At 46.4% G+C, this 12,252-nt stretch overlaps 1 protein-coding gene across 1 annotated transcript in view; it reads right to left on the bottom strand.

Moving 5' to 3' along the window:
• Positions 1–3,199: 3,199 nt before the first annotated feature.
• Positions 3,200–12,252, bottom strand: part of LOC128730543 (serine/threonine-protein kinase Pak) — a 35,911-nt gene continuing 26,858 nt past the window's right edge. The window contains exons 5-9 of the mRNA XM_053823596.1: positions 7,241–7,509; positions 5,067–5,304; positions 3,721–4,556; positions 3,423–3,641; positions 3,200–3,311 (exon numbers count right to left, since the gene is read on the bottom strand). Of these exons, the coding sequence (XP_053679571.1) occupies positions 3,228–3,311; positions 3,423–3,641; positions 3,721–4,556; positions 5,067–5,304; positions 7,241–7,509 (1,646 nt within the window). The 3' untranslated portion in view covers positions 3,200–3,227. The remainder of the gene's footprint in view (positions 3,312–3,422; positions 3,642–3,720; positions 4,557–5,066; positions 5,305–7,240; positions 7,510–12,252) is intronic.

Raw genomic sequence — 12,252 nt, 5'->3', positions numbered from 1 at the left:
ACACTTTCGTCTGAAAAGTAAACCAACGTAGGGTGTCTAAAGAGAGAAAAAAACGTTCAATCACTGCAGCTGCGTTGGTTCCGTTCCAACTATTGATCTAGAAGAGTTTTCTTATTGCTTACAGTGCAAATAGTTCCATTTATGTGTCTTGTTTCGTTATAACCATGACGCCTGTTCGAGATGGGCTTATGCACCGAGTAATTTGCACATGTTTTACCCACTGTTGCAAGAACGAAACTGAATCGAAAGAAAATAAAATCACCCCTCAGCACAAGGAACCGGAGTTTGCTACTCGTTTCGCAATTCTCATTGAATTTGCGTTGCAACATGACCTGTTGTTCAATAAATGCATTTCTTCCTACTGTCCATAGTCATCTACCACGTAACGATCAAACCCCCTCTTTTATTGTCGAGCAATTGGACACTTAAAAACGCATTCTTCCGTTGCCAACGGAATACAGGTGAGAATTACTGACGAGAATTCTTTTTAAGCGCAAAAACGCCAGGCAAACGGAACGCATTTAGAAAATCGATTTAGAGCAGCAACTATCGCAGACCTGCCAGTGAATAATATCAATCATCGAAACTCTTTCCCTCGATTTTCTGCTTAAGTTTCCAACGAAAAGCTGCTTCACGATATGGATGGTACGTACAAAGGACACAACCTACCTATGATGAAATGCAAATCATGCTATTACCAATGGCTCCCATCTCACTCTTTTCCTAACTGACTACAATTTACATACGCTTTCGCAGAATATGATTTAATTAGCATGATGATATAATGATAATAATGCAAAAAGATTAACCGCACAAGTGATACACCAGCAAACAAACGTAACTTTAAGCCGTTCATTCCGAGTGAGTTACGATTCCTATTATTCGTTTCTGCTTTATTTATGCACCCAAACATATCTCAGCTGTTAGCGATTAGTAGAAGATAGCTGTTTCTTCCAAGATAGTTTCGATTTTGCTAGCAGTGCTGTCATAATACTTTATCGTCTTGGTCGAAGGATCGTTAAACAATATTGTTCTCTTGCAGGATTAACAGTAGATTGAAAGTAAGCGAAAAAGCGGTTTCTACATAAAACGAATGGATAAGTCTGTGTAACAGTGATGATTCTGTTTGAGGTGTCTTCTTTTATCTAAACATTCCTACAACCGATCAAGCAGGAGCACATATATTAACGAACGAGAATGGCAAAACGTCTATCTAATAGCAAGGGTTTAATCATTCCCAGTGGGCCAGGACAAAAAGAAAAAGGACAACTTCCATTCGTTTGATTGATTGATTGCTTATTTGTTCTGCTGTGGTTTGGTTTAGTGGTGGGTGTGCTTAATTCATATGTGCGAGAAAGCGATTCGAAAATTGAACGACTTTAGGGGCGCTAAAACGAAAGTCATTTTATCCTATCGTATCCATGCTGTTTGGAAGCTTGCTGCAAAAAGTATAGAAGCGTCCGATTGAAATGTATGCACGTGTAGTCGCAACACCAACGTAACCATCAATTAGCTTACGTTTCGCTTCCTCCACTGTAGGCACTTTTCACTTATGTACGTTGCTTTTGTTGTTTCATTTTATTTGTGTTTCTGTTAATTTTTTTGCTTCATTTCATGTTTAATTTTTTGTTATTCTCTGTTTCCTTGGTAATGATTTTACTAAACTTATTTTTGTTTAATTTATATGTCCGGAAAAATGTATGTTTTGTGAGTGTATTTCTGTGCGCGAATTCGTTGACAGTTTTGTTTTATAATAAAAGTTATGTAATCAATCTGTTGGTTTTTTGCTCAATTTGGAAGAAGAAATTTGTCATCGTTTACCGTTTAATCTCCTTTGTTATTTTTTGTTTCCAACGCTTTACCTCTCTGTATCGAACAAAATACGCTTGAATGAATGAGCACGTTGCCGAGCTTATCAGTCCATTTTACTAGCGTGCATTCTGTGCATTTTAATAGTTTAGTTATTTTTTTTTGTTATCTTGTTGCATGCATTTTTTACTTATATTAAGCCATGCTTGAGCCATCGCCCAACCGGGGGTGCAGCTTCGTTTTCCTCGCTGTAGCTCGATATTTCGCCCATATTTTGTACTATTTATATACACTATACAATGGTTTGTTGCTTGATTACACGTTTGCTTTGCTAGTGTACTAGTCCCACCGCAGATGCGTCACATGTGCGGTATAAGTTTATCCATTCCCACCACTGTACTATCGACACTATGCTATAAAGCAGTAGGTGGTTGTAGCTATGGTGTTTCTGTTCTTGCAACATAACTCAACGTTCTCTTCTATCGGTGCGTTGTTTTCTTCCAAATTTTCACGCAAACTGTAACGTCTAAGGTGGTGCACGTTACCGTTGTGGTTTTACCATAGTTGATTTAAATTGCCTTATAATCCTGTCCTGAAAATTACCTACTTTTCTCGAACCTACTACTACCGAAGAAAACTGTGACCTGTTGTGTGTGTATCTGTTTCATTCGGTCGTTTTAGTTTTTTTTCTTTAATTCATAATTCGTTCTACATATTAAATATTAGTCTTCTGTATTTCTTACCGCAAACGTAAAAGTATTGGTTTTGACTACGCAGGTTTACTTTGTTCACCCTTTTGCGTTTTCACGTGTCCTTTCTTATAGCTTAAATATTTCTTCTCGATTTTCGTTCACCTTGATGCACTTATTTCGCGATTTTATTTGGGGTTACCAATCAATTTGTTGCCTACTCGTTTACTCTTCCCCATTCGTTCTGCTTGCCGCGCTTGCCCTCTGTACCGGTCCGCGCTGCTTTTCCACATCCTCTCACGTGACACGAGACATTGCTTGCTCCCTCCGTTTGACATCGACGATTAAGAAGGCAGTTCTTACAACGACCGCCGTTCGCACTTTAATACTTACACTATTAACCGGGCGTGGATTTTCGTTTTCACTATTTTTTAGCCTATGCCACAAAGGTTTCTTGCTGCGGCAAGAGATCCGGTTCGTGCAACGGCCGCGTAGCGGCATAATGCAGAACTAGCAGCTGTTATCGATGGACGGCGATAGTACGGTGACCATACCGGGGTTATCACGTTGTGATTCGCAGCTGCTGCTTCCGCTGCTGTTGCTGATTTCGTTTGCAACGCAGCCGGAGGGAAGGTGCGATAGAATACTGGCAGCGGCAGCACTGCAAGAAGGTCCATCAGTATCGTCGGTCCCAACGGTGGCCGATGGTGAAACGACGTCCTCCCGCTTTCAGTGGCCCTTCGTGGCTTCTTTCGCGGCCATGATGAGAGGCGTTAGGCTAGCGAGTGGCCGTGCCAGCTTCAGGAAGGGATGCTACGAGATGGTCAAAAAACGCAAAAGGGAAAGAGACAGAAACAGAGAGCAAATCGAGAAACGGTTAATGTTTAACCCTTGTTACGGACACCCCCCAAAATGTGCGCTTACCCTTAGAAGTTCGTAGGCCGTAGCGCGCTGATCGACGTCCACCTCGAGGCACTGGTCGAGAAAGTCCTGAAAGACGGTGCTAAGCTTGAGCTTCTCCTTGATCTCCGGTTTGCCGTGCGTCGCGATCAGGTAGAGTGCCCTGAGCGGGTTTTCGTTCAGGTACGGCGGTTCACCCTCGATCATCTCGATCGCCATGATGCCCAGTGACCAGAGATCGACCTGCGGAAAGAGGGAGCAAGTGTGAGATTTTGCGACCGGACACATCGAGCTCCGGGCGATCGGACTCCCGTCTGCCTACCTTCGGTCCGTACTGCTTCCGCGTGACCACCTCCGGTGCCATCCAGTACGGTGTGCCAACCATCGTCGTGCGCTTCGACTGCTCGGGCGAGATCTGCGCGCAGAAACCGAAATCCGTCAGCTTCACGCTACCGTCCAGCCCGAGCAGGATGTTGTCGCTCTTGATGTCCCGATGGATCACCTGGTTGCTGTGCAGGAACTCGAGCGCCTGCAGCACCTCCCGGCACACCGCCGCTATCTGACCCTCGTCCATGCACGTTTCCGTCACGACGTCCGTCAGCGAACCGCCCGGTAGATACTCCATCACCACCCACAGCTCCTCGGACACGAGATAGCTGTCCAGGTAGTTCACCACGTTCGGGTGCTTGTTCTCCCGCATCACGAGGATTTCGTTGATGATCAGCTCCTTCTTCGGCTGCTGGCTGAGGTTCATCTGCTTGATCGCGACCTCCATACCGGTCGAGCTTTCAATCGCCGTGTACACCGTACCGGACGCGCCCTGACCGATCTTCTCCATCTTGTTGTACTTCCGCTTTGGATCACCGACGCTCACGATCGTGCGCAGCTTCTCCAGGATCTCCTCGTCAGACATCTTCTTCTTCTTGAGGTTGGCCGCCCGCTGCTGCGTCGTCGCACCAGTCGTGCTGTTGTTGAGGTTGGAACCATTGTTGACGCTGATGGGGACGGTGGCCACGCCAGCCGGAACCACCGCGGGCGCCACCGTGCTGCCGTCGGTTGGTGCCGCTCCGCTGAGGCCATTGTTCGCGACTGCTGCGTTGGAAGATGCACGACAGGACAGGACAGTGACACCGGAATCGGCCCCCCGTGGGGCTGCCCCTGTTGGAGTAGTGGTAGCGGTAAGCGATGTAGTTATGGAACAACTATTGCTAGCAGTCGAAGTAGTGGTAGTAGTCGTGGTGGAGCCGGTGATGCCGGTGGGAGTCACAGGCGGCGCAGACTCATCAGCGTCCGGCGTGGTAGCAGCCGCCGCCGGAGTTGCCTCCGTTTCCGGCGCCACGAGCGGAAGCGGCGGCTGGTGATGGTCGTCGTTTGCGTCGGTCGGAACGTTGTCGGTGCGCTCCGGCAGGAAGTCGTCCAAGTCGTCGGGATCGTCGTCGGACCGTGCCAGCGGGGCAACGATCGCGGGACGCGCCGCCAGCGCAGGGGCGACTGTAGCGGTCGTCGTCCTACTGTTTACGGTTAGCGTTACTGTGGTTATGGTTGTTAGTTGGTTGTTAGTTGTTGGTTGCGGTGGTTGTAGTTGGGACGGTTGCGATTGCAATGAGCGTAGTTGTTCGGTTAGTGGCGTAAAAGCGAGATGGTCGGAAGCGGAAGCGGAGATGTTACCTTGGTGCTGCTGGTGGTGATGATGCAGATGAGACAGCTGCTGCTGGCTGGGCGGCGACGAGGCCGCAGCTAGGCTGCTGATCGTTTGTGCGGATGCAACACTGACCGAGTTCTTGTTCTTGTCGAAGTGCGTTGGACTACGGATCGCGCCAGGACCAGCCGCCGATGGATGCGTGGCGCCCGCGCTCAAATGAGGAGGTATTGGCGGTGAGATCGGATCATCGATCGGTCTTGTGTACTGTTTCCGTTTTTGTGTTGTTGCACCAATGAAATGGAGAGCAGAACAGAGCATTAGTGTGGAGTTACGTAGATTGTATAAGGATACAAAGACAAGCAAACGCCATGTAGTACAGTGGACGGTAATTTACCAGTAAAAGCAACGACAATCGATCGATTATGCTCGTCACAGTAGAGCGGAATGTTACGTGATAAATATTATAAATTTCTTGAAACATGTTACACTACGTAAAAAAACACAAGCTGTCAACAACTTATTGCTACGGAACGATTCTTTGGATAATAAATAACTACAGATAGAGCGAAATCACATTGCGCACTACCTCCTTCCTACACCTATGGTGCGTTCAGGACGATCGAAGAAAAGCAACTGAGCCAGGATCAGGCGCTGTCGAGAGTAGGAGGTGTGGAAAATGGGGTTCGAGTTGATGTGCAGCCGATAGGCGGCTAGTTTGTTCCGCGATCCCTATTGCCATCCCACTTTCTTTTCCAGCGGCCCTTCGCTTGTTTTGCGTTATCCGGTATTTCCGCATTCCTGCCTCTTTCTGCGGCGTTCCCATAAAGCCCAAATCATATGGCACACGGGGCGAAATTACTACCAGAGGACCAGAGGGTATTTTACAACACACGCTCGCGGCAATGTCTTGGGCCTCGGGGTGGCTTGGTTTTGGAGGCGGTTTAGGGCAGGGTCACCATAAGCGATCCGTCCCTTAAGGTAGGCGAATAATTGTGCGTCGGGCGGCTCGAAGCTAGCTCGAAATGAAGAAGAGCGAATACACGAGGACGGGTAAACATTGGATGGAAGTCCGAATGAACGTGGGGAATTTTCGGCAATCACCGGTCAATTAGCACGACACAAACATTCCGACCTCTTTGAGCAGAGAGGGTGTAGGCTTTTTCATGGCATCATCATGGGCAGATAAGAGCGAAATGCATGCTTATCAATCGGGGAAAATTTTTCAAATTTTTTCATCATTGCTGGTATGAAAATATTAGCTTTTCTCGTCGGTTTGACTGAGCATTCGCATTCCAATGCTCTCCTTTTCATCACACTTTCTCTAAAGCTTTCGATAGCAAAACGTGCTTGAGCAGAAAAATACAATGGTATGTAGATAGTTGGTAAAAAAAAACCCTCCTTCCTTTAATGGCAAGGTAAAACGTACATTCCACTGCACATAAGAAATTGCGGATTCGAGCCGCCGCCAATAGGCAAATATTAATTTATTGGTAAAAAAAACTACCTGCTCTCAATTTAATCGCGCTCACGCATTTTATTTCGTGTCTAATCTAGAAACAATCAATTATACCGAGAAGGTAGAATATGTAATAGCATGAGGAAGCATACTATTTGATATTTTTTTCCTTCTTCAGCAATAATCGTCAAGGCACAAGCGAGGAATGTCTGGTTAACTCGATCCAGTAAGATCGATCGAAGCAACGTGGAGAAACAATCTCTTAAGCAACCTTGAAAAATGGATCATCCATTGAAACGTGAATTAGTCAATGTTAGCTACATTCCAGCTAAATTACAGCCCAGAACGTTCCTTCCATTGCAGCCTAAAGCGGATCGGATAGGATCAAGCCATCGCGTTTAGGACACTACCCGCGTCCGTACGGTCGTAAACGCTGGGACAACCGAAAAGAAAACACCATTGCCGAACCTTCGGCCATCCACTCTCACCTGGGACGTCACGTTTCGAGCGTTTTAGTACCACTCTACAATAAAACAATAAATCAAAAGTCCTTCATTTTCATAGCATGCCACAGGCGTGCAAAATAACGCACTCGGGAGAGCCATCGAGCCCAAAAGGCGAAAAATGTTGGTATCCTGGTGGCAGCTGCGCCCAAGTGGCGCCCCGGTTTGTAGAAACGCATCGTACAGGCACCACTTCATGCGAACTTTTGGTAAAATTCAACGATGCAAACAGGCTACTTACGATCGATTTGGTCCGCTCCGGGCGGCTGGCGATGGGCGGTGGAATGCCGTTGCCGCTGATGCTGCCGCTGGCGCTACCGCTGAGGACACCCAGTTCGTCGCTGTCGTGGTCACCGGCAGAGTTGTGCGACGATAGGCCAAGGCTGTAGGCCTGCGAATGGCTGCTCGAGATGATCTGCGCCCCGGGGCCACCGTGTGATTCCGAGTCCGTCGGCGTGCTGCTCGGACTGCTGCTGCTCACCCGGCTCAGCGACGACCCTATGGAAGATGCTGCAGTTGAGCATTAATAGCGCAATAGTTCGTTGTCTTGTCGGGTGGGTTAGGATTGCGATGTATGCGGGGAGGAAAAGCTTTTCGTTCGAGACCGTTTATTATCGTCGTCAAAAACAAATCGATAAATCATGCTCGCGAACCCGCTCAAAGCGAAATAAACGACGATAATTGTCGGTTTCCGATGTGACCGGTTAACTAACCGTCAGTGATTTGAATGGGATCAATTTCCACCGCCGGACTTTCGTTCGGACAGCAGAAATGTGCCCTTCGGTCGCGTTCCAACATTGGGTCAATCAAGTGAGGTCTATGATTCGATTGACCCATCGATCTTGTGTTTGACACCATCAAACATTTGCATATGTAGTGGACGTATCAATTAAACGCTATGCTACAACACGCACAGTTGCACTGATAACATTGAAGAAACATTGAATAAATTATTTTGGACTACTTTTCCGTGTATACTAATTTTTGAATTATCGATATTCAGTATATACTTAAAACTGACGGAATGCAACTTTCGTATTCATCTATATAGGCAAATCTGTTTTTTTTCGAGCTCAGTTAGCAGCACTAGGAGACAAAATTCACGCCCTGAAATTTTATTTATTTAAAGAATTTTATGTACCAAATTGCCTAATAATGAATGCGTCCTATTAAAGCACGATTGCTTTGGACAGAAAATAATTGAACCCGTTCTTACGCAACCGGGTGATCGACCCGGCGCATTATGCAATCGTACGACCTAAAAGTTTCCATTCCCGTGCTTTATTGGATCGGCCATTTTCCCACCTTCTTATCCGGAGGAAAGTCCCGCCCGTGGTCGCAAGTTTCCGTTTTCTTTCCCATGCCCAACCCAATCCTCCGCGATCCCGGAGGTTACAATGGTAACACCTTTCGCCTTGTCTTCCCGGGTGCCGGGAAATTATACCGAAATTGGCGACTCGCGCGGCAATCCAACCTCTCTCTATCTGCCGGGGGAGGGCAATAATCAAGGTTTTGGGTGGGGTGGTATAGAGCTTATGGCTTTTGGCAGTTAAGGAAGTAATCGATAGACGCCTGTGCTTGGTCTCGAGCAATAGACCCAAGGCTGATATAGCGCGAGGAATCCGAGAGCGTTCGAAGGCACCCGCCTGGCTGTTGGTTTAATTGAGTAAAATTCCCACCCATTGCAGTCAGCAACATTGACTGCTTCATCGTGCGGCTATGCAAGTGAGCGAGAGAGCGGAAGACCCATTCCCTGGACGGGCGCGTCTGCCAGTTGAATAACTCAATTAATTTGAACTGAACACCGCCATGATCCAACCATACATCCTCTGATACGTGATTTCTGTCGCAATCAAGCGAAAAAAGGGAAATGTATCGTCCGAAGGCAAGGATACCATGTGCAGGCACAATCGAAGAAAAGGGAAGGTATCGGCAACGAATATCTACTAATTGTGCAGCCTAATAAGATCAAAAAGCCAGGCTAGATACGTCCACCGATCCACGTGCTAGACTGTTGTCCGCTGGGCGGAAGTGACGAATCGATATCGATGCGATGAGTCGGGAAAAGTAACCATACAAAACAAAACGAATGAAAACGGTCCCGGTTATAAAAAAAATATGGACGCATTGGAAGGCGACAAAAATTGATGACCGTTTGTTGTTTCAATCCGATACTTTCGGTTTCATTCAATCATGCTTCTAAACTGTCGCATGATTGAACACAGCCCTACTCATGGGATCCGAAAATTGGCCCTCAATTAAGGTTCGTGTGAACAACATGGATTTGGCATGATGCAGACACGTTTCGGGCGGCAACATGTGGCCCAGGAAAATACCAGAGGAAAGTGAAAACCACAGCATCTGAAGGACGGGTACATTCTTTCAGACCGGGTACACCATAAGGCAAATGCTCGTACGAAGCTAGCTCGAGCTCGTAGAGTTGTTCGTGAGTCCGAGGCCCATGTTGTTGGAGCGTTAATTGGCTTTAACCCTACCGGAAGGATACCCGGTGCTCCATAGGTTTACCTCCAACGATGCCGGTGGTAAACGCGCGTCACTTGAATCGCTTTGTTGGACCGAAGCCAGTGTCAATGCACTCATCACTCTTCCCCGGAAAAGGGTAGCAGCAAATGAGCGATTGGACATTCGTCGAAACAAATCACCACAGCTATGTGTGGTAGAGTATCAGGCGGAAAGTAATTAAAAAAACTGGGAATAAACAACAAATCTCTATTATGTTTTTGTGTTCGCGCTTGCACTCAAATTGGGGAATGCGATCGTGGGATGCTCCGATGACTGGTAACGATGATCTAATAGAGAAGCTTTGAGTGATTTTTTATCAAAGTTTATTTCTACTTTTCTCTCCGTTAATTTTCTCTTATATTCATTTCTTTCAGAATGACCTTTGATTCAATGAGCATGGATGCTGCTTCTTAAGGATTGCCTTTCAGTATGTGTTCTCTTGTGAAAGTCGGTTCATTCCAGCAGGGAGATAGTTCCTGTTCTCTCTCACCACCGTATACAGAATGTCGTTTTTTCATCATTTTCTTCAGTTCAATTGTGTATTTACGTCATTTCAGAGCTTTTAGCTTCATTTTCATACAGCTGTCTAAGGCACCATCCATTTTGCATGCTTTTCGTGAGAATCGGCATTCCCAGTGAGCCACTCCAAAGGGCAATAGGGTGCAAATGGATGGCGAGACGCCGTGGGATAGCTGAAAGGCTACAGCGGCCGATTCCACTCCGCCGGTCCACCGACGAAGGTTAACGAAAGTGATGAAATCCCTTTCACTTGGATTCGCAAATATGCACGCACCAGGCGGAGAAAAAAAAAGCACTATGGTTTGGTCTCCTCTTTGGCTGTAAATCTACCCGCCGGGAGGGAAATCTTCCGAAAACGACCGTTTCCCTTGCGTCCCCGTCCCAGTCACCTCCACTTTTGACCGTAGACCGCCCACTCGCAACGCGATCTCCCCTCGGCGAACCCAAACGGCCATTTAAACGGGTGTGCATTCATTGTCTGCCCCGGACTTGGGCTGGGACGAAGGCGCCACCATGTTTGGCGCGCACAATGTCTTAATAAATCGTGCGCTCTCGCCGTGTGCTGGAATACGCTTGGTCCGCTAAACACTTCGCACGCGCGGCCGGCTTTTCTCCGGCTCAGAAACAATGGCACAACATGGATGGAGAGGTACTCTGAGGAGCGCGACTTTCGACTTGTCATGCTGTTTTGCACACATGAGGGGATATGGGAACGTATCGGATTGAACCGGTGGCCAAAGCCATGCCAGTGGATATATCGGTGTGGCGTTAAAGCTCATTAGCGCGTCGCAACCGGCATCTTTCCCGGGGTGTGGATTGCATTAATTTTCATGGTCCTCTGCGAAAGAAAATTAGGAGCATATTTTCATCGATAATTGACATGCAAAACATGTCATACAATGAAAAGTGATTTAAAGCGGTTGTAGTATGGGTTACCGATACTTTACGGCAAACGTTCACCAACCGACAGATGATGATTTGTCTACTTATGTTTTCCCACGTAGAATACCTACATAATGCTTCGAAAACCAATCGTGCCATATGCGCAACCAGAATGGCTGCTCGATGATGACCTTCTTGTCGAGTCGTGCGATCGTTTATCTTGCGGTTTGTCGTGAAGGTGTTGGCGTGATATTCATTATGGCACACGGGAATGGGACGGACGAATTGGTGCTCGATGTATCGATGTATACCCTTGGAATGCGGAAAAGTGCTCTTTCGAAAGGGTTAACGCCCTCGCTCCGGTTGCACAAACATTATGCAACATGTTCTCAAAAGACTAACGGAGGCTTTCATACTATTCAAATACCAGCAGTATTAAACCTTTTTCAAAGAATGTGACTGAGTAAGTAGTGGGGTCGTAACAAAATTGCTTTGACCTTCGATTGCACCCGAAACAGGCAAATAATAACACAATCTCTTTTATGAATTACGCTACATCTAGGAGAGCCTATGGATGACATAAACGGCACGTTTATGACGAACAAAGCCGACCATGAATGTGCAAAATATTGATTGAACCTCCAGACCAGTCTGGACATGTTGCAGCATTAATACGAAAAATTGGAAAGGACAAGGCGATCGACGACAATCGATGGATAGCGCATAAATGAAGCGATGGTAAACATGTTCAAATTCATAGCCACAGTGAGGGAAACTGTTGTGCAATATCTAATGAGGCATCATAATCCTATTCCCCTTTTTCGACCCTTTTGACATGTTAATATGAAACCATTTTCAGGACATCGATTTTAAACGCTCACTGGATTGAATGTTTCGGTTCTCTGCTTTGCAAATCGTGACCTAAGGGGATATGAGCGAGAGCGTTTTTAACGAAACATGCAACATAAAGCAAAAATGATAAATATCATGAGCTTGAAAAACCAACTGTAAATGATTGTGTAGAAATTGAAAAATAATTTTTACACTGTTTTTTTCATATCATCAGCACGGGATCATGGGAGAGCATCCATTGGTCAGTCGCTGTAACTACGGTACCGTATCATATCCCAATTGCTTACGTAGCTGGAATGAAGCAAACCGCCTTGCTCTTTTTCCATTCGCTTCTTCGCGATTCGGCGAACAAAATGAATATGAAGAGCAATTTTTTGCATTAATTTTTATCGCAGACTCTGGTCAATACATTGATTTGGATCCAATTTGCTCCTCAACCGCCATCCGTCATCTGCGAAGCAGACTTTTCTTTTATCA

Source organism: Anopheles nili, chromosome 2 (genome assembly GCF_943737925.1).
Source record: "Anopheles nili chromosome 2, idAnoNiliSN_F5_01, whole genome shotgun sequence".
Lineage (NCBI taxonomy): Eukaryota > Metazoa > Arthropoda > Insecta > Diptera > Culicidae > Anopheles > Anopheles nili.
The sequence above is the reverse complement of the archived record's forward strand: the minus strand, read 5'-3'. Positions and strand labels throughout refer to the sequence as shown.